The following is a 23,128-nucleotide window of genomic DNA, read 5'->3' as shown; positions in this document are numbered from 1 at the left end:
CTCAACATCTTATGCAGGAGGATTTTTTTTTGAGTGTGTGTGTGTCTGTAATGTTGTTGTTTTTGTACATCCCTTGAGGCAAAGTTGACAGTTGTAGAAAGCAGAAACCGAGTACGCAAGACTGCATTTCACAAACCAAAATAACACGTGGCCAAGAAAAGTAACAGCATACATTTTATAGGAAGATAAAACATGTACTTAAATTGTTAAATATAGGCTGCAGTTGAAGTAACTCAGGCTCTCTGCCTTTTTTTCTTTTGCTCAATATGTTAGGTCACTGGGTCGTCATTACTCAAGTACTTCCTCATCTTCCCTGTTGAGTCCTCTCAGTTTAGTCTGAGTCATTGTGTTGAGTGACTTCTGTACAGTACAAATCAAGTTTATAACCGATATCAATGGGTACAAACTGCTCCATTTGTAACAATTGTTCAATACAATAAAAATGCCATTATAAAATTTAAAGTGTTTTTATATCACTCATGTTTATACTGGGTAACCCAGAAATACCAGAGGGCAGACGCTGAGGCAGGGTGGAGGACATGCAAAGATTCTGAGATGATCTCTCTGATGATTATTTAAAGGGATAGTTTGGGTGTTTTTTGAAGTGGGGTTGTATGAGGTACTTATCCATAATCAGTGTATTACCTCCAGTAGATGACGGTCGGCACACCCCCAGTGTGGAGAAGCAGACAGAAGTTACCGCACGGAACCAAAGCAATGGATGGGGGTAGCAGCAAAACGTATTTTAGCCACCTAAAAGAAAGGCCCACCAAAAAAAATCAATATCAGTTTAAGTGTACGCTATATTTAGAATATTTTCGCCAGTTTATCTTGCTGTGAGACAGCTATACAGTCTGTTTCAGACAGGGAAATTAAGCCGTTATCTATGCTCTTGCCAAAGCAACCAGACTCAATTAAAAAAACAAACTTTACCTTGCATTATACGGGAGTTGCTGGTCTACCGCTGCCTCAATCAGTTAGTTAGTTTGTGCTGTTGTGTGACCAAAGTCACAAATTGCAGGATTTTTCAATGGAGTCTGGTGGCTTTGGCGAGAGCATAGATGGATATACTGTAATGGCCTCAGTTCCCTGCAGGAAAGGGCTGTCTAATGGCAAGGTAAAGTAGTGAAAACTTTCTTAATACACTGATATTGATCTGATTGAGTCTTTCTGTTAGTTGGCTAAAATACGTTTTGCTGCCGGTCCCGTCCACAGCAGTACATTGCTTTGCATCCGTGTGATAACTGCTTCTTCAAGCTGGGGGCGTGCTGACCGTCATAGGTAATACACTTCAGTATGGATAAGTACCTCATACAACTCCACTTCAAAACATCCGAACTATCCCTTTAATCAAAGACTACCTGGAGACTCCAATTATTTGCATGGCCTTGAGAGAAGCAGGTCATCTTGGCCTTCTGTTGAACAAAGTGATAACCAAATCAGCATGAGTCGCCACACCCCAAGACGATCTGAACTGGAGCATGATAAGAGGAGCTGCACAGTGTGCTTGATGCAGAACACACTCGACGGAGCCTCTAGTAGGCTCTAACGCTTCTTATTGTTGTCATATGCACAGGTATGGAAAGGAATCAATCTAACTTGTGATATTTTTAACATAGCCATGGTGAGTGTGGGTCCTGCAGGGTTGAAATCATAGACTGTATATGTGCCATGTTAGTTTTTTGCAACCAGAAGTGACGAGAGGGTGGACCTAAAAACAACCAAACATTGAATAAAACATTTCTAGGTAACCGAAATGTTACTATTAACTTTCATTAACTGAAAACACACTGTGAAATGGTTAAAGTTGTAAGACAACTCCTAGACGTGGTAGCAACCTGACAATCAAAAGGTAGCCACACCCTAAAACATGTCCTGCTTTATGGTCTATTTGACTCTAAATGGGACCATAATTTACTAAATGAACATCATGCTGTATTGAAGAGGACTTGAAACTAGCGATTGAGACCATAAACTCATGTTTACTGAGGTAATAAATCAAGAGAGAAGTTGGATCATGTTCTCATAGATTGCTATACAGTCTGACTTCTTTTTGCAACCAGAGGAGTCGCCCCCTGCTGGCTATTAGAAAGAATGCATGTTTAAAGAACTTCAGCCCTTGCTTCACTTTTCAGACCTGGAGGTTGCCCACTGGTTGAAATACTATAATTAGATCCAACAAAAATGTTCTGGATCTTGTAGTTTAATATGCTGATGTCTGAATTATTTGTTATGAAACACACGGTGGCAGTATCATCAGAAGTTTTATCCATGTAGTTGTTTTCTTGTACAGCTGGTGCATTAATTAAATGTACAAAGTGGAACAGTCAGTGAGCTGCCCCCGGGAGTCTGTGTTTACGGTCATAGGTGCAGACAGGGTGCTGTTCACTGTTACACGAGTACTGTTAGTCAGAATTGAGCTGTACCTCTTATAGATGAATGGCTTTACATTAAATTGCGGCAGTGTTTCTGGTAGAAAACAAGTCTGTTAACTAACATTTACAACCAGCAGTTTGGCTGGCTTTTGTTCTCAAGATGTTTATTCAGTAGATGAACTATACTGTTGATTATACTCCACATGTTCAGTTCCTCTCTGGTGATACTGTGCAAACCAGTGGGAGTCTACAATTAGCTGTGGACATTCATCAAGCTCATGCTTCCCATGAGAAAACTACAATGAATGCTGTAAAGTGGCTTTTGAAATGATAAACCTGAATTACTCTTATACCTTTTATAGAAATTACAATAAAAAACACATCAAGGCAAAGATTAAAGTCATCAGTGTCTCTTTAATTTACAGCCTCTAAGAAAAAAACAGTAACAACACCTATTTTTAAAAAAAGCAATATTCCCCCAAGCAGGTAACCTTTGAACATTTAAATGTGAATCTCAATCTGTAGGCCTGTATTGTACAAATAAGACCAGCGGACCCACGGCAAGGCACAAAAATCATGTAACGAGCCTGATCCTAGACTTAAAATAATTGGATATGAAACAATATTCTTATTCTAGGTTTAGACAGACTGTAATCGTTGCTCTAGAAACTGCCCTTTATTTCTGTTTCTCACAAACTACAGACTAAACAAACACTAATTTTGAGCCTTCTTTTTATCACAATGTTGACACAGTTGAACACAATGTACATACTTGATTAAATCACTATTGGCTGGAGAAAAGTTGGCAAACAGCAAAATGAAAAACACATCAATATATGGCAATTCCTTTAGAGACAAAGTCCTGCCTAGCCAGGTACAAAAACTACAATGAATGTCTTTGGAGAAAAAAAATATAATCACTATCAATATTATACATTGATTAGTGGTGTCCAAGTACAAGCAAAGAGCTACTGTAACATATAGAAATCTTTGACGGTTTAATGAGCAACATATTAAATGTGCAGGTAGTAATAATAACAGTCTCCTATGGTGCCGGCTAGTAATGTAGATCTGTGTGATGTTGTATAATGAAAGACAGTAGAGCGTAACCTTTGACCCCGTACAGTTTGGTCCCATGTCAGATCAGGGTCTTTTGTAGAGTGCTGAATTGACTAAACAGTAATGTTTTTATGTCAACATGAACTACAGTGTACCTATTGCTGTCATTTTAATCCAGACAAGACACAGCTCAGAATAACAAACCTGATTTTCTAAAAAACGTTTTAAACTATTAATCTTGTAACCCACTCACAAAACATTTGCACAAGTATAAGGCACGTGCTGATTTGATCTACGGTGTGATTTTCTCTTGCTACTTAAAAATATCAAGTTAAGTAGTAATTTTTTTTTGTGTAAAATTTCCCTTAACCATATAAAGCAAAAAAGCATGTAATCTGAATTCTTATGAGAAACAGCAATTCACCCTAAAACAGTGCTTATACTAGTTAAGAGTTCTAGTCTTATGTGGAAACTTATTGTCGACTCAGAGTGAGTAACCTACGCTGAAAATAAAGCATAAAAGAGTCTTAAATCTGCATTTATGAATCCACCGTAGTGGATAAAATCACTGAGTCAGATCCCATAACAACACAGAAGAAAATTTAAGATTTCCAGCAGCACATGGCTTCACTGCTCAAGTATTCTCTCCTTCGATTTCTCCTTCTTTATGGTCCTGTTCTGTCTCCTCTTCCTGTGCCTCGCCTTGTTCCCCGTTGATCTGGAACTTGTCGTGGGCCCACTTTGGGCTGTTGGTGTTGGGGCCTCCAGTGGCTTTGCGGATGATGAATCGCGCCCTTCCACGCGAGGCGCTTCCCCGTCCTCGCCCTCGGTTGTCCACCCACTTGCACTCTGCCTCCCGTTCTCTGTCATCGTGCTGAGAGAAAAAGGACGGAGGTGTGTCAAGACAACAATTACAAAAGTACCAATTCGAGCTAGATTAGACTAAATGACCCCCTGTACACCTGGCATTAAAATGCATCTCGTACCCAGATCGTATCTAGATAAGATTTAACCTAATTACATTTAAACCTGGTAATAATGTGCCTCCAGTGTTCACATTGAGATCCAATTGGTTTGTCTGAAAGAGCTGAGAGGAAGGCTGCATTACACACAGGCTTGCAGCCGGACATTGCCAGAGAGGCGGTGTGTAATACGTGGACACATCAGCCTCAAGAAGCCGCCGTTTAGGGTGAGAGGGCCTGCACACGTGACTTTGAGATACATCTACACTCGCATACACTGAGGGATGAGGAGAGGAGATGCTGCGGTGGTCTCTCTGCACGGCGGTCCATTGACTGGAGGAGCGCTGGGAGCACAATGCAGGTTGAGCCCGCACTCCCCCACCCAGCGCCCAGCCGAAGCTTTGTATGTTCGCTGTCGATTACTACCAAAGCTCCAGAGCCCCACAAAAGGTACTTGGGACAGCCCTAGCATTACGTATTTCCGCCCATATAGTTGTTGTTTGTGGATTGAAAATGCATTTGCATTTACACTTGTGTTCAATAATGTCACAATGCGTCCCTGACGACCTCTAGAGGTGGTTTGGCCAATTGGATCACAATCTGTCCGTACAACTGTACTTCCTTGTGGTCAAGCACTATCCGCTTGCAATCGGATTATCCAAAACGTATTTCAATGCCAGGTGTAAAGAGGGTCTGTTACACCATGTGGTTAATTCAAACAGAGATGGCAGGCATGAATGGGGAAGAGATCGACCCTACCAAGTAGTATTTCCTGCTCTTTGGAGTGAACTCTGGATCCCAGTCTTCATTTTTTGGCTGTTCCGCCATATTTGCCATGTTTGCCGTGGTGTTACTTTGGGAAGAGTTTCCCTGATAATTGCCTCTGTTCCAGCTCCTTCCACGAATTCGGACTTGCTGTAATTAGACCGAAAGACAAAGAATCTAAATCATTGATCCACGGCAAACTGTTAAAGTCAAAAGTACGGTGGACACAGCCATTCCTCCAAACTTCGTCAATCCAACATTATGTGTTAAACTCACAAATCCTCCACGTGGCCCTCCTCTTTCAACTGGTGCTGGTGACTCTGCTTGACCCAGTCGGGTCCTGTTAAAGGCTTTATCTTTGGGATCAGACTTGCCATGGGGCAAATCTTCTTTTTGGGACTTAGAGGACGAGGAAGATGAGGACGAACTTGAGCGAGAGCGCTTCTTTTTATTTTTCCTAAAAGAAGAAATGCAAAATCCTTCATGGCCAACTGTTTATCATGCAGGGTAAATGAAAAACACATTCGTAGATGATTTGAAACAAGCACATGGCAGTGGCACATACTTTGATCTCTCGCGGCATTTGGAGAACTTTTCCACAGATCTCTCTGTACTAGAATCTGGGGAATCTCCCACAGCTCCTCCCCGATCCTGAATATAATCGCTGTCATGGGTGGGATATTTTTTACGGCGCTCGATATCCAAACGAAGGTCCATCGGGTCACCCTTCATTTTTTCCCCGGCGTCCTGAGCAAATCAAAAACAGAACACAACGTCGTGGACAGACTTTGGATTAGCATGGCGATGCTATCAGTCTGCTCTCAGCCAAGCTGGTTTATTAACTAAACAGTGAGGTCCATGGGTAAAAGGGGGGGAAACCCGGGTAGCCAGCTGGCATGAATAAAACCAAGCCGTTCTCGAGTGAATTTTCCAGTGCATTTAAAGGGCCAAACCAGTAGTTTTGCATAGGATTACCTTCAAATCTGAACCATTATCCAAAGCATATGTTTTTAGATTGATTCTTCTGCCTTCAAAGCAGCTATTTAAATACGGTACGAAAATCGACTTGAAAAGACTTAAAAATTTGCTTCATATATGCAATCTATCAGCGTCAATGGTAGTATTTCAGCTGTATTTTGTGTTAAAGTAATTGCATATTCAGCCATCAGAAGGGTGTGTTGTTTTGAAAACCTCCTTACTGGTGCGTTCACATGCTTGTGGGAAAGTCCAGTATCCAAGGCTTCAAGAATTGGCTGTGCTACAGCAACAAACTGCACCAACATGTTTCACATCATCCTCGCTTGTTTGTCTTCCATGTGTAACATTACTTCCATCATTTTGAACATCAGAGTTTCAGAAACATGGTGCGTTCAAGTATGCAACATATGTTCAAAACAATCCCTGTATGTGCACGGTGATGTATTTCCTGTTTCAAACAAGTTTAAAGTCACTGTAAAGTTGATAATCATACTGTACATGACATGAACTAAAATAGCTGCTTGTAAGGTGGAAACCAATCTAAAAACTTTGAGGTATGCTTTGGGAAATAGTTGCAAATAAAGTATACACACTTTGTAGGTGTTTGACTGGCAAAACGACTAGTATGGTTCTTTAACAACGGGGAAGAAAAGGAAGATAGGACTGCTCATGCTAATTCAAGTACTCTGTATTTTAGTAGTATTTGCGCCTCAAGTTTATAAATTCAACCATGTGTCCATGCGCGTCAATAAAGAAATATTGTGAGGGTTTACTCAGAAAGTTAAGCATGTAAATATAAGCATAGGAGCATAAAGTGCTTTCTGTTGGATATTTCCGTTCCTTATTTTTTTAAAGAATACTTACGAAGACAATCTCTTAGAGTCCCTTGAACAGCTTTGGCACAGTGGCTTCCATTTCTGAACTTATATGATTCATTAGCCTTGGTCAGGCTTGTGCCCACAGTCTAAGCAATTCACCATGTGTGAAGGCCTTATATAACAAACAACAAAGTCAAAGTGCCTCATTTTGCATTTCTTAGACCGTGCATGTCCCCTCAAGGAAAGCCACAGGCTTCCAGAGAGTGCAGTGTAAAGGCATCTGGCTCGCTCACTCGTTTTGCTGTTGTTTGTTTTTGCCAACATACTTCATCATACTGCAAAATGTTCAGTCACCTTGTAAGTGCCATCCTCTGAGCTTTTCACCGCCTCAAAAAGTTGCGAGTGTTTCTTAAAAGCTCTTGGTGAAACATCAATTCTCCTGCGAGAGAGAAACACAGTTAAGACAAGATTAAGATTAAATGCACATAGCAGAGGAGCCACGGTACAGGTGCCGAAACGACAAACTGTGAGCAACGTTGAACTGCAAGGACGACACAAAACAGACAAAAAGAAAAGGAAAAAATGGAGGGAATAAAAAAACTGACCTCTACCGAGCATGAGAACAAATAAGCCAAGACAAATAAGCCATAGACTGTTGATTTTCAGGTAGGAAAGGTGACAGAAATACCTGAAAGCTGTTAAAAGAGGAGGTGAAGCCACAGCACACTGAAGGTGAGAGGGTCACTCAATAGGCGACTCTACCTGTGTATCTCTGGGCTTTTTCTTGGCTTCATGATTTCCTTCTCTGCAGCTCGTCTTTGGTACACGGTGAATCGCTCGTTTAGAGTCATTTCAGAGGATGGAAAGTGCTGAGCTGTGTAGGGAAACGGTAAAAACAGCTGTTAAAGTTGTAAATGCTTCTAGTGTCTGTCACTTCTCATCCACCTGGAATGCTGCATTGAACTGAATATTTTCATGTGCCACAGGATTTTATACACTGTAGGAAGTAAAACATTAGTAAGCGCTTGAAGGCCAAGTTTTCCTGAAAAAAAAAAATTAAATGACTCCACTCTTGTACTAATGTGAGGACAGCAAGTACAGCAAGAGAGGTGAGGACTCACCTTTAATGTGGTGAACAATAGTGACAATGTGTTGAGCAAACAGCTCAGAGGGACTCCTCTGTGACTGAGCAGTCTGAACATGTTGAAAGATGGAGCGAAACTCCTGATCCTTTTTTGAGGCCTGCACAAGATCCTGAGACAACTGTCGCTCTTCAGCTAAAATATCAGAAGAGCTGGAAATGACAAAAGAATCTTTAGTCTGTTGCTTTTTTTATAAAAAAAAAGGCTAATAAACAGAAAACATGTTCTTCGATCACATAAAACAACACTGTAACACAGGAAACCATTGCAGAAAAATACCTTTTTTTTAAATATATAATTTTCTTAAAGGTCCAGTGTGTAGGATCTGGCGGTAGGAGCTACGGTGGCCGACGCAAAAACGTGAATGGCCCTCTCTAGAGCCAGCTGTTGTAGAGTAGTGTAGGTCATTTGGAGCAGAGCCAGTGCTTAGAGTGTGTGTGTGAAGTAGGAAATGAGTGGTGAAGCAAGAGAGAGAGAGAGTGGAGGCGTTGGGAGAGAGTAACGTTATCGACACCGGTGGCGTTGTGAAAATGTGAAAAACAGTGTTTGGTTTGTCTGTTCTGGGCTACTGTAGAAACATGGCGGGCCAGCTCCGTGAAGAGAACACGCTCCGTATATGTCGATATAAACGGCTCATTCTAAGGTATCAACGATGAAAACAAACATAAACATATTTATTAATATTATATTCCATTTCTGCCAATAGATCCCCCTAAATACTACACACTGTTTCTTTAAGAAATCAGTATATCAGTTTACTATTAGCTACTGTTGCAAAATCTCCAGCTGGGTGTACAGATATTATGACGTATGACTCGCTGAGGAAACACGCAGCATGATACCAGAAATCATTATATGATGCTCACCTCATCAGGCTATCTCCAAGGAAATCCATTCTGACATTTAATTTTGTTTCCTGTTTTCTTGAGGACATGAAAGGCGAGTCCTCTCCCCTGAGCTCTTTTTCAGAGTTCCTCCTTGGTGGTGGTGCTGGGGACGGGATGGAGGGAGATTTTGCCATCTTCCTGGCTTTGCCACCCATGTCTGGGGACAGTTCCTCACATTTTCCTACTAACTCCCTCTTGGCGAGGGCAGCAGCGACGGCCGCTGCTTTATCTTGCTTTCGACTGAGATACATGTCCTCTGCCACGGCGTCAAGGTCACTGTCAGCTCCCTGTGAATAGGCCACATTCTGCCATTTGCCAAAGCATTCATCAAACATTTCCCGGGCTGAGTGAGTGACCTTGATCTTTGGCTTAGAGGACTTGTCCCCATTGTGCCAGTCTTTGTGAAGCGACTTTGAATGAGGCTTGATGATCGTCTCTTCCTCTTCCTCCCCGTCAGCAGACAGAAAAGGAGAAGCTTTCAAGAAGCTGTTCAGAGACACATCACCATCAGTGTCCTCTTTGTGCTTTCTTGACACTGAGTCAGAGATATTCGCGGATGCTTTGCCATTCACTTTTCCTTGTTCCACATCCACATCATTTGCTTCTGTGCTCTTGCCATTTTCCCGAGCTTTAGCTTTTTTATTTCGCTCCTCCAAAAACCTAAACAATGACAAAGAGATAAAGAGCTGCATCTAACTGGTCATGCAACTGAAACAAAAATTATCCTAATTGATTATCGGATAAGATTTTCAAAAACAACGGTGAAAAAATTGTATCAGAAGTATTTTATCCATGGAAATAAAGACATAAAAGCATAAGGAATTTCAATTAAAAACTACTGTTTGACAAGGCAAATATTTTGAATTCCCCTATATCCCTAAATTATATTTTAGATAATATAACTGACGTCTAAAGAAGGCATGTGAATGCATTTATCAGTGGTGGAAGAAGTATTCAGATACTTTACTTAAGTAAAACTTGAAATACCACAGTATGAAAATACTCCATTACAAGTAAAAGTCTCAAATTCAAAATGTTACCTAAGGAAAAGAATATTATCAGTAAAATGTACTTAAAGTATCAAAAGTAAATGTACTTTCACAGTGTTATATTTTTTTTATAGAATATTATTTTATTCTGTTTTTGTCACTTCCAAATAGGAAAGAACATTTTAATGTTGTATTTCCTCAATGTGGAGACAATTGTAGATACTTTGTGTACTACTGGGTAGATTTGAAGAATAGTGCTGCATCTTATTATAAGAATATGTGTTTTTTTATGTGAAAAGTAAGTGTCAATTTAATGTATTAGAGTAAAAAGTACAATATTTCTCTGTGAAATGTAGTGGAGTAGAAGTATAAAGTAACAGAAAATGGAAATACTCAAGTAAAGTTCAAGTATGTCAAAATTGTATTTAAGTACAGTCCTTGAGTAAATGTACTTAGTTACATTCCACCACTGGCATTTATCTGTACATCTATAAAGCTTGCATAGTTTGATAAAACAGTTTGAGAATAGAAGAGTAAAATCAGTCTTACTGTCTGAAGGCAACGGAGATCGCCGTTTTATCTTCCTCCGGGTATTCCTCGTTGGAGAAGAAGTCAAAGCTGGAGAGCATTGGATTTAGACCTTCATGTGAGGGTTTTTTTGTCGAGGTTGTACTACACGTCATCTTCCAGGAGGGGGCGCCGTTGCTGGTGTCATTTGTGACTTTAGGGGAAGGACTAGACTGGTTGGTAGTTTGGCTGTTCTGAACAACAATAACAGCAGAGCTCGCCAGAGGACTCGTTCTCTTTGGACTGCTGCAGTCTGTCAGGCCCTGCCAGTTCCCCTCGGTTTTCCCACCGCATGCGCCTTCTTTAGCGTCTTTTGCCAACGCCACGACAAGCTCCACTGGCTCCTCATCTCCCCCTTCTCCCTTTTGGACCTCCTTGGAGGCAGAGAGCTCATCTTTCACATCTTTGGAGTTCGGGTTAGTCAGCAACAAGGCCGGCTTCCATTTGGGAGAGGAGGAGTGTGAGGAAGAGGAAGAATGCTGCGAGTGTCTAGATAATGGCGAGGAGGATCGATCAGAGTGGTGAGAGTGACCACGAGTGGGGCTTCCTGAGCTTTGCTGGGGGTTGTGAGAGCGTCCTCGTGAATGGTTTTGCTGCTGCTGCTGCTGCTGCTGCTGCTGCAGTCCTTGCTGTTTTTGAGGGTACTGCTTGTAATTCTTCCAGTTGGGGCGGAAATTGTTGTTGTTGTTATTGTTGTTGTTGTAGCCACGACCCCTACCACCGCGCTGGTAGCGTCCGCGTGGGAAGTAGCCCCGCCCTCGGCCCCTGAAGTTGTACGGCCTCCGGAAGCCGCGGTGGTAGCCCCGGAACTCGCGACCGTTCTGGTATTCCCTCGTATATTTCTTCTCCCGGTTGTGAGATGGAGAATGAGATCTTGACCATGACCGAGACCTAGAGCTGTGAAAGAAAGCACAGAGATGTTGCTTAATTTCCAAAGAATAATATGTATAAACTAGAAAAAAAAAATGTTTAAGGTTTCTGTGGAATCTAAAGCAATCGAACCTGAAACTGTAACTCACAGCCTCTACACTTAACACTTAAAGGTACAGTGTGTAGGATTTGGCGGCATCTAGTGGCGTGGTTGCAGATTGCAACCAACTTAATACCCCGTAACGTGAGCCACTGATTGCAAAACCGTGTTAACACCGCTCGCCTCACTCTGAGGCCATCCATACCATAATAACACTACTTTAGGAGCAATGGAAGTCAGACGGCGGTTAGCAGTACCACGGTTTTGCACTCTGCAGCTCACGTCAAAGAACTATGGTGACTTCAGGTAACGTAAAAACATGAAAGGCTCTCTCTAGAGTCAGTGTTTGGTTTGTCCGTTCTAGGCTACTGTAGAAACATGGTGGAGCAACATGGCGGACTCCGTGAAGAGGACCCGCTCCCTATGTAGATATGAAGGGCTCATTCTAAGCTAACGAAAACACAACAACCATTCTTATTTTCAGGTGATTATACATATATTATATAATATTATATTCCATTTCTGCCAATAGATGCCCCCGAAATGTTACACACTGTTGCTGTAACATCTCTTTGATGCAGTCATTTTCTGAGCAGACAGACAGATGCATACAAACACGCCTGCTGTGTATGTGATCATACAGCCCATTGACGTCACACAATGTAGTACAACCTGGTCAGTATTTAAAACAATCTTTGTTTGCTGTTCTTACAATAAAGGGAAAAAGAACACTGAATGCTACTCTGGCTAAATAGGCGATGATAACACCAGTAATAGTATACAGGAACACAAACTGTTCAAACAAATCTTTGGGGCAGTAAAACCTCAGCAGTACTTAAACCAGTCTGTTCAAACAGACTCCAGACATAACAACCATGTCAGCCTAACCATTAGCCTAACATATGGAGAAGACATACATATCACACTACCATAAAACACATGATATATATATAGATATAGACGTGCAGTTGCATCCGGCACACATTTATCATTTGGAATTGACAAAACACATGTCAGTATGTAGGGAGCCCACAAGAGGAGCACAGAGATATCAGTGTGGTGCAGAGCCAGGCTGCAGGGCCGGACTAGGCCACATGGTGGCTCTGCTGCACTTCTGATAAACAGCCTGAACCTTAAACACAAGCCTTAAGAGTATAACCGTGAGACAGCATGTTCGCTTCAGTGATTTAATCAATCCAACATGCTTTTTTTTTAAACGCATGTCAACACAACAGCCACAACTTTCCACGGACATCTTTGAGATTATGAATGTGGCAAATCTACTGTAAGACATCAAACTAATTCTGTTTCATTCCCTCTACATCTTAAGCGACTTTTCTTCAACCGACAATAAATAAAAAGTAGCGGCTCAGCCAGCTTCCCTATTGCAATATAATATAAAGACCTACTGAAATGTGATACGCCTACAATATAGTGCAGAACAATCCCTCTAAATGGACAGAGCAAAGCAGTGACACGCTACATGCAAAGACATGCTAAGGCAATATAAAAAAGACTCACCTAGTGTCTTTTTGCATTGGAATACAGAGTGAGTAAAGAAAGCAGCGCACTGAGCAGCGCTGCACACTCACAGTGCGAGCTACAGATCCTACATCTCCTCTGGCCAACTCCGAAGGAGCAGAGAGTCACATGGACCATGTGAGGGGAAAAAAAACACACTTCTACTCCAATCCTTTGACTCTATGCTTGCCGGCTATTCTGCCTGTTCAACCAGTTTAGTGAAGCATTTTTTACTATTCTGACTGTTCCACCAAAATGCTGCAGATGTCGACATCTTAATGTAGTCGTAATGTTTAAGCTACACTATAGCTTCTTTTAATTAACATAAGATAAAGTCACTGACGAAAAGTCCAAAGTGAGTGTGAGTGTTTTGCTGCATCTGTGGCCCATTTAACTACTGGTGGTGATTAAAGCAAGATATGCGGACAGTGAGGGGAGGGGTTGTGAAGGTGTTTTACCCGGAGGATGTGGAGAAATATACCGTGAGAGTATTTTTTGGTTTTGGTATTTAAATCTGTGTTTATATACAACTTATGCAAATGTGTGCATTCAGGCTTACACAGTTCCAGTGTGACCACAAACCCATTTGCACATGTGCAAGGTGGGCAGAGTATAAGAGTAAACCATTAGATTCCTTCCATGTCTTTTCTTTATGCTGGTTTAATATGTGCTGCTGCGGCACTGCCAGGAACTGAGCCGCCCTGCCACTTTATTGCCACACCACAATCATTTTGCCAGAAACAGCAGCTTAGGCATCAGAGTGAAGCCTCCCTTTTTCTTCCAAATGCACATCACAGCAAGCAGATAACCCCACAACCAGGGCCGATCTATTTAAGCACACCAGCCAACATCAAATGCTGCCCTCTTGATTAAACGCTCGACACAACATTTTCATATGCCACTGAGGTCGCCTAATATGAAAATGTTTTCCCACAAAATGCAAACTGCAATAATAATCACTCTAACTTGAGTAAACTCACAAACCGGCAGCCGAACTCCTTCTCAAACATCAATTTCCTCTTCATACAGAAGCCGACTCCAGAGTTTGAGTCCGACCCAAATCCATTAATACGCTGCACCAGTTTTCCAGAGTTCATGAGAACCAAAGTAATAAAGTCCAGGACAAGACATGGTCCTGCAGATGGAAATCAGCACATATGTAGCTAACAGGAAACGCTGATTCATATAACAGAACACAGATCTGCTTGTTGACATTCCCACCGTCACAACTAAACGAACTGCGTATTTTTTTACACATCAAATTGCACCACCAGCACAATGCACAATCTTAACTCGCAGTCAGTCCTGTGAGATAAGATTTACTAGATAGAATTTGAGTGGAAATGGAGCTTAACAGGAAACATAAGATGATAAATCCTGATCTCTGTGCAGAACGATGCAGCAGTGCTGCACCTGCTGCTATAGTTTTTTCTTTTCTTCATCAGTCATTCATACTTTAAGCGTCAGATGGGTCGAGGCAATCTTCATTAATACATACTATCAGCGATATATTGTAACTAAGTATATTTACTCAAGTACTGTACTTGAGTATTTTGATTTTCTGCTACTGTATACTTCTACTCCATCTCAGAGGGAAATATTGTACTTTTTACTGCACTGCATTTATCTGACATCTTTAGTTTCTTTACAGATTTATATTTTGTATTAATAATCTGAATCAACTAATACATTTTGATATAATAATGTAGATTAAGCTTCCCAGCAGTTAAGCATTTCAAATTTGCCACACCATAACCAGCTGCAATATTAATGTGATGTATACAATGATGCATCAATAATTATAATCCAATATATATATTTTTCTGACATGGGGCATATTGTACTTTTACTCAAGTAAGATTTTGATTGCAGGACTTTTACTTATAACAGAGTATTTCTACACTGTGGTATTACTACTTTTACTTGAATAAAGGTTCTGAGTATTTCTTCCACAACTGCATATCAAACCTTATTTTATATAAGTCTGGTCTGGCAACACAGAGGCATCTTCAACAATCAAACAAAGCCCAGTTGATCTTGACCACAGAAACACAATACAGCCAATAGTGTTCACAAAATGTGACTCTACCGGTGGTGACGCTTCCTGGACCGGGATCGGGAGCGACTTCTTGAGCGAGAGGTGGAGCGGGATCTTGACCGGGACCTCGAGCGGCTCCGGGTCCTCGAGCGGCTCCGAGACCTCGAGGCGGATTTTGTGGATCTGGACATCGCTGCAGCCAGCCCACCTCAAACTGTCAAAAAAAGAATTGGACAACGAGTTAGGATTTTTGGAAAATCTAAGACGGCAAACATAATAAATTGTTATTCAATCACCTTTACAAAGCACTGGCTGCATAGAATGGATTATTAATTATCATGGAAGATAAATACATTTGAAGAGCCGAGAGTCGAAAATTGCCGAAATACAATATCCTACAGAGATGAGTCATCCGAGATGCACTTCAAAAGTGGTCTTAACGCAAAAGCTGAGTGAAGAAATGGAACAGCTGTGAAAAAGGAAGAAGGCAATAGAGTAGGGCATCCAAACAGAACCAGTTTTATTTGGTCACTGAACATTTGCATAGAGGGCAGTCGTACGTCAGTCATCTGACTACTTTACTGTTGAGCCCACTATAAAATACTTATACAAAGATACTGTTATCAGTAAGCTACGCCTTACTTTTCCTCCACTGCAGAAGATATACAGTAAATCAGCTGAACAGGTATAAAAAAAATGACAAAAATATTTGTTCTCTAGTCTAGACTGTCTTCACAAGAAAAGACAACACAGTTTTCAAATAAGGTTGAAAAAAGGAAAGCCAGCATGTTCACTATTTGTCTTCAAAGTCAATCTCAGTCTATCACTGCATTTCTTTGAATAATTAGCCCATACATATAAGATAAGCCTCACCACTTATGCACACATTCAATATTTTGAATACACTATTTTCAATTTAGTTAAAACTTGTGAAATAGAAAGTTACAGATGTGGCTTAAGATATTGTAACATTTTGAGGAAGTAATGAAACACCATATAATGGTATATGCTTGTTGAATAGAGCGAAAAGCTGCTAAATGTATTTTCACCCCACACATGTAGGGGTCTTTCCAGGTCAAATCTAGTCTTTGCTTTGTTGTTTTTATGTGCCTTTTGTGATTAAAAGCATTGGCTACTGTTGAACTCCCCCCTGATGACTTTAAGTTCACATAGTTTATTTCCCCTGTGGCTACTTCACCATATCACATTTGCATGTGGGTAATGACATGCGGTGAATCTGCTAGCAGAGAGATGCTCGCTCTGGACTGCATGCTGAGTGCACTCAGACCTCAGTATACTTTTCATTTCAAAGGCTGTTTAGTCTCGACTCCCCTCTGCAGCAGTAGCGTCCTGTTCTCTCCAAGGTCCACAAGGCATTATCTGCGACATATGATCCTGATCAAATAATTGTTCTTTCAATATGGGAGTCATCTTCAGGGACTTTGGAAGGAGGAAATTGCCGACTGCACATGACAGGGATTTCAAAACCAGCGCACGCTATCACATGATGGTCCCAGTGTGCATCCATTGCTACTATTTTGGAGAGCACTGAAATGGATCTATTTTCCCCCGCCTCCTCCTCCTCCTGCTCCTCATGCTCTCTGAACTTCCCACTCTCCTCATTCTTGGCAGCTTGTTGTTTTTGGCTTTCAGAGAATAATTTCCTGAATTTCCAGCCTCAACAGACCGTCAATTTAGCTTACTCTGCACATTTCGAGGATGGCATTCAGATGTGCCCCTTTTCCAGCACGTGGTAGCGAAACAGTAAAATAAATTCATTGTAACAGGCGTCTTAATGTTGCGTTATATACCAGAGGGGAAGTTGGCCTTGAAGGTGGAAACCTTAATTGTAATGTAATTTAAAACCAACGTTGTTCAGACATTTTCATATGGCTGAAAATAGTTTCCTTTTGCATGAAACTGTATACAAATCAGCAATACAAAGAAAGCTAAGGTTCCCCAGCCAAATGAGCATTGCATTGGTACAGTATACAAGTGTAGGAGAGTGCCCTCTGTATTCAGTGTAAAAACTAGTTGGTAGAACTGAACAGTGGGATCTGTTTCGATAGCTTTTCTCTGAACGCTCGATTGATAACCAGCTGCAGCTGTCCCGGCTCTGCACACTGTGTGGTCGCCTCAGCAGCCTAATCACTGAGATTTCAGCTCCTCTAAAAGGCCGCGGTGAGCTCGGCCTTTAATCACTCACTACTAGATGTGCACACACAAACTCAGTTACTGACACACGTGCACACACACGTGTCTTAGTCTACTTGTTAGGACTTTTTAATTGATGCAATTGTCTCACCTTTACCACATCCGAACACTGAACTAACCACTTCATCATCTGCCAACCACATCGATGTGTTTGTCAACCACTGAAATGGTATTAATAACCCTACATCTCTGTACCGAACCCAATGATGCAGTCACAAATGGCAGCAGCGAGAAAAACATCTTTCCTGTTTTTAAGTCTAACTCCAGTCTTCCTGGGGGTTTTCCAGAGTTTTACTTTTTAGGGCTGTCAATCGATTAAAATATATAATCGCGATTAATCGCACATTTTTTATCTGTTCAAAATGTACCTTAAAGGGAGATTTGTCAAGTATTTAATACTTTTATCAATGGTAGTGGGCAAATATGCTGCTTTATGCAAACGTATGTATATATGTAGTATTGGAAATCAATTAACAACACAAAACAATGACACATATTGTCAAGAAACCCTCACAGGTACTGCATTTAGCATAACAAATATACTCAAATCATAACATGGCAAACTCAAACCCAACAGACAACAACAGTTGTCAGTGTGCTGACTTGACTATGACTTGCCCCAAAACTGCATGTGATTATCAAAAAGTGGGCATGTCTGTAAAGGGGAGACTCATGGGTACCCATAGAACCCATTTTCAGGTCAAGGGACCCCTTTGAAAATGGCCAGCTTTTCCTCGCCAAAATTGAGTGCGAGTTTGGAGCGTTATTTAGCCTCATTCGCGACAAGCTAGTATGACATGGTTAGTACCAATGGATTCCTTGGGTTTTCTAGCTTCATTTGATACCAATCTCTGTCTACCATCTATACTCTACCTTATAAACTGAACCCGCTACAACCTAAAAAAATTGCAAGTTGCGTTAATGCGTTAAAGAAATTAGTGGCGTTAAAACAAATTTGCGTTAATGTGTTATCGTGTTAACTTTGACAGCCCTTTTATTTTTATATATAGCATTTAGTCAATTATAGTGGTCTCGTACAATTATTATAGGCCTACCACTCCAATTTGTTTATCATTAATAGAACATAGGGGTGGGCGATACTGCAAAATTTGGTTTCGATCCAATACCAAGTAATACAGGTTTGTCCAGAACACTGAGCTAACCACTTTTTCAACTGACAATTACGTCCATGTGCTTATCAACCACTGAAATGACTTTACCATTAATATCATTTCACTTATCAACTCTGTACCAAATCCTATGATGCAGTCACAAATGGCAGCAGCGAGAAAAACAACATCTTTCCTGGTTTAATGTTTAACTCCAGTCTTCCTGGGGGGGGGGGGTTTCAGAGTCTTCTTACTTTTATATTTAGCATGTAGCGTATTATAGTGGTATTGGGGAATTATTATAGGCCTACCACTCACATTTGTTTTACCATTAATAGCATGGAGGGTTGGGCGATACTGCAACATTTGGTTTCGATCCGATACCAAGTAAGGCAGGGCCAGAATCACCGATACTTTTTATAATTAAAAGCGTCCGATATACTTTATATACTGTATTTGTTGTGAACACTGAACTAACCACTTCGTCAACTGCCAACCACATCGATGTGCTTGTCAACAACTGCAATGACGTTACTATTAATACCCTTACGCCTGTCAACTCTGTACCAAATCTTACACTTGATGCAATCACAAACAGTAGCAGCAAGAAAAACAACATCTTTCCTGGTCTAAAGTCTAACCCCAGTCTTCCTGGGGGTTTCTCACCGAGTCCCCTTGTTAGTGATTATCTAATGCTTGTATCATGGTGTACCATTTTGAGATTGGCAATATTGGTGATTAATTAACCAAAGACAACCTTCCCTCAAAACAATTTCATCTTGAACTTATATGACTGGTCTCGTTCCCCTTATTTTACAAGGAACAACACATTATTAACAGGAACAAGGTGTGAAACTAGAAAAGCAAGTTCAACATTGCAGGATTGAAACCCCCATAACAGAGTATGGTGAAAAGTCATGTTTTTAAATAGTAAAACAGAATTAAACGGCTAATGCTTCTAACATGGATAGAAGTTCAAGAACGCGCACGCGCGCATGATTAAGGGCCCCCCCTTGGAGTATAGAGCGACAGCTGTGTAATCCTCATCAGCTGTTTATTTCATGTAACGGCAAAAGTAGCTCTCATCAACAATGGTCCGGCAACTCGATACACGGCTCAAAGCGTACGAGAAGAAACGCTCCACTCAATCAACGGCCCTATCATTAAGACTTGGAGGCCGCAGTGGCAGCTGGAATCACATTTTCTATCTATATGTGCCCCCGAGACACCCCGCTCGCTATTTCAGAAAAGCCACAGCAACTGTCACTGGCACAATCTTTGGTTATTGAAATGTGGCAGTCCCCCTTAGTGCTCCCTCAAGACGCTTCACTTGCCGAGGCCGTTAATGGATAGCAAAGCCGCTGGCGGAGCTGTTCACGACAAGATAAAACTTTCAGCTTCCTTTGTGGGTTATTAAACGAAAAAACTGAATAGCCTGATTCATTCAGTTATGTCTGAATGATTACTAGCTGAGTTTTGTTTGTCTTAAGGGAGCTACTGTAACTGCTGGAGAGACAAATGGATGACCTCATGCAACATTATTCTTTGCTAATCGCCTACAATGATAGACGAGAACACCATTCAGCTTGGCATTGACCTCGACCATAAGTTTAATGATAACATGAGGCCAGTTGCAGCTAGCTTTCTGCTAACTAAGGCATTTCAATAACACTGAGCAGTGTCTTTTAAAAAAGATCTGTGCTGCTTTTAATCCTTTTAATTCTATTCGAACAGTTTATAAAAGGTAGCGTCTGCCACTGATTTCTAGGCGTCTTTTGCTTGGAAAATGTCACACTGTGGAACACTGAGGCATCCTCAACCAACACGCTTCTCAGCTGTCTGTCAACACCACGTTTGTGGAACTCTACTGCATACAAGGGAACTCATCAGCTAAAGGTCCTCTCTATTTTTGGTCATTTGGGAACAGACCCGCCAATGATGACAAGATATAGTGCTATACTTCCAAAATGTGTACAGTTGTTTGTGTTTTCCTGCACCTTGAAGGAACATTCAGGGGGATAAATTGGCAGAAATGGAATATAATACTAATAAGTATGTTTTCTTTTGTTCATAATCACCTTAAAATAAAAATGGTTGTGTTTCCGTTACCTTAGAACGAGCCGTTTATATCTACATACAGAGCGGGTCCTCTTCAAGGAGCCGGCTGCCATGTTGCACCGCCATGTTTCTACAGTAGCCCAGAACGGACAAACCAAACGCTGTCAACTTTTCCTGCTTGGGCCAGATTTGATGGCGTTACTCGCTCCCGGCGTCGCCAGCGCTCTCTCTCTTGCTTCACCACTCACTTCCCCGTACACACACACACTCTACGCATTGGCTCTGCTCCAAATGACCTATGCTATAGAGGGTCATTCCCGTTTTTCGCGTCGGCCATCGTAGTTCTGCTACACGCTTGGCACACGGGAGAGTTGGTTGCAATCTGCAACCTCACCAGATACCGCCAGATAATACACACTGCACCTTTAAAGCCTCTGCATGAAGCATGAGACACCGTGGGTGTTTATTTTTAGTTTATTTTTAATTTAATTGGGTGGCATGTTGTATAACCAGAATGCTTCCATTTCTGCTTTAGGGACGCCAGTGGATGTCATTAACACATAGACATTAAAATGTTCAGTTTCTTCTTTAAAGAAAAAGCACCACCTATATCAATGTTGGCAACAACTCCAAGCCACACATATATATACATGTAGCAAGTTGATTAAATGATCAGTATATCCTCACAAAGAAGTTGGCACACGCAAAGGTGAACACCAAATTATATGTTCTGTAATGCTACTTCAGTAGGTGCCAGCATACCTTAATGTCGACACACCTTTTCATTTGTGTGCTGTTGGTGTTTGTTTAAGAGGACAAACCTCAACCAGGACTTAGCAAGCCCAACAGGAAATTGCAGGATTATGTTTTTAAACTTTAATTTTTGCATCACTGGACGCCAGAAATGGTTTTCAGGTTGGACCACAAAAAAACATTTAGATAAGCATTTACAGGAAACTGAAGTCCAAGTTCTCATTGCTATATATATTGCTGACATGTTGGGCTTGGTTCAAGATTGTAGCTGTTTACAGTAGGTGGAGGGACAACTTTGGTGAAACCTACAATCACGACAGTCACTCACACAGTCATTGGGCTAACCACTAAAAACAACTGGTGGAGTTAAACAACTCATATACTGAGTTCACCCTTGAAGTCCTCTGCTGGTCTGCATGTTGGAAATCACTGAACTATTAAACAATGTTCAAAATATAAATGTTGACTGCTGAGCTTCCAGCAAATTATTCAATCTTTACTTCACAGATATTTTTACTACACTCTGTGAAATGACATCACCTTATTATACTCCAAAGGAAAGCACATGAAAGCCAGTGAATGGGGTCATGTCCTGGGATGAGATAGATAGACTGTACAGTTTCATCCTCCTGGAGTCACCATAACGCACAATGACGCATCAATCAAGCGTGACGGAAAAATAATAAATCCATCTGGAAGACGCACTGAAACATCACATCAAGAGATCATGCAGATCATTCAGAACAATGGCTCCTTATTTCAGTCAAACAATTTAACTTTTGACACTTTTCCAATCGGTATTTGTGCCAAGAAATGTAATTTTCAATGCAGGATTTGTGCGTAAAATAATGCCATCCAGTGGCTTTTTTTTTTTGGCACAAATGATCCATGTGCTGCGTAACGACTGTATAAGACTCGTTTTCCATTTGAGAATACATTATTTTTTATATAGGCTACATTTATTTCCACGTTCGACCTACAGATATAGGATAATAATATAATAAATGGAAGAAAAAACAAATGAATTACTCACCGGTCTGCGTTGTCGTTCAGTGTTTTGTCGCGTCACATTCAGGCAGCGCTGCGTAAAATTGCAGAAACGAGAGTTAAAGACTATTTCTCCCCGGTCCTTCTGTGTGTCTGTGTCGTTGTGCCCAGCTTATGTCAAGTGTGTGTGTGCAGTGAATGAGTGTGTGTGTGTGTTTGTGTGTCTGCGGTGTTTCGGAGAAAGGGGGTGTGACCGCTCCGTGCGCTTCAGAGCTTCATGTTTCCTTCCGCCTTCACTGCCGTCTGTCTGTCAAACACATCGCATCAGTGAGTCTATAGTTCAGTAGCCGTGAATTATTGAGAAATCCACTGATGAAAACTCTCTGTAGTAACCGTGTTTAAAGGGAGCAGCTACTGTGGAGAGATACAATGTAAAAAAAAAAACTTTTTTTTTTTTTACAGTTTTTTTCAAGACATTTTAAATTTGTTGTCTGTATTTCAAAATGACAGAATTTGTGTCAATTTTATGTTTCATTTGTGATTTATATGTAAATGGTCTTAGATTTACAGTATTTTTGTAATCACAATCGTAATTATCTGTATTTAAGCTTTTCTTGATCATTTTTAAAGATAATTATTCAGTTTTTTTAGATGCTTATGACTCTATTTTAACAATTAATTTTTGTTAGAAGAAAAAGGATTTCATGGTATTCTAAAAATATTTCTTGTAAAAATACAGATTTTTTTTTGCAAAACTTCTGAGAGTTAATGTAAATTTGGGCGTTTGCAATGTAAAATGACATGTTTCATTTGTGATTTATATGTAAATGGTCTTAGATTTACGGTGTATGACTATTCTAACAATAAATATATGTTAAAAGTAAAATATTTCTTCCAATATTACAGTAATAAAAGTTAATTATATAAAGATAATTA

The 23,128-nt window shown here is 40.8% G+C and overlaps 1 protein-coding gene across 3 annotated transcripts; it reads right to left on the bottom strand.

Moving 5' to 3' along the window:
* Window positions 1-2,769: 2,769 nt before the first annotated feature.
* thrap3a (thyroid hormone receptor associated protein 3a) lies at window positions 2,770-22,510 on the bottom strand. 3 transcript variants are annotated; one of them, XM_074653101.1, is made up of 11 exons: window positions 22,239-22,510; window positions 15,123-15,285; window positions 10,525-11,439; window positions 8,966-9,646; window positions 8,079-8,251; window positions 7,720-7,831; window positions 7,312-7,396; window positions 5,727-5,908; window positions 5,438-5,618; window positions 5,156-5,311; window positions 2,770-4,308 (listed from the first exon to the last, which is right to left on the bottom strand). In XM_074653101.1, exons 2-11 carry the CDS (start codon window positions 15,260-15,262, stop codon window positions 4,069-4,071), a joined length of 2,865 nt encoding a protein of 954 aa, XP_074509202.1. In that variant the 5' UTR covers window positions 15,263-15,285; window positions 22,239-22,510; the 3' UTR covers window positions 2,770-4,068. The 3 variants fall into 3 exon arrangements, with proteins under 3 accessions (XP_074509202.1, XP_074509203.1, XP_074509204.1); XM_074653102.1 differs by lacking the exon at window positions 22,239-22,510 and adding an exon at window positions 15,368-15,519; XM_074653103.1 differs by lacking the exons at window positions 15,123-15,285; window positions 22,239-22,510 and adding an exon at window positions 13,034-13,185.
* Between the last annotated feature and the right edge of the window lie 618 nt (window positions 22,511-23,128).

This window comes from Sebastes fasciatus, chromosome 12 (assembly GCF_043250625.1).
Source record: "Sebastes fasciatus isolate fSebFas1 chromosome 12, fSebFas1.pri, whole genome shotgun sequence".
In the NCBI taxonomy this organism is placed as follows: Eukaryota; Metazoa; Chordata; class Actinopteri; order Perciformes; family Sebastidae; genus Sebastes; species Sebastes fasciatus.
The sequence above is the reverse complement of the archived record's forward strand: the minus strand, read 5'-3'. Positions and strand labels throughout refer to the sequence as shown.

Coding starts and splice junctions, on each gene's coding strand:
- thrap3a (XM_074653101.1), bottom strand. CDS start 15,262: ATGTCCAGATCCACAAAATCCGCCTCGAGGTCTCGGAGCCGCTCGAGG. Junction 11,440..15,122: donor TCCAGGAAGCGTCACCACCG/GTAGAGTCACAT, acceptor TTTCTTTCACAG/CTCTAGGTCTCGGTCATGGT. Junction 5,619..5,726: donor AAATGCCGCGAGAGATCAAA/GTATGTGCCACT, acceptor TTCTTCTTTTAG/GAAAAATAAAAAGAAGCGCT.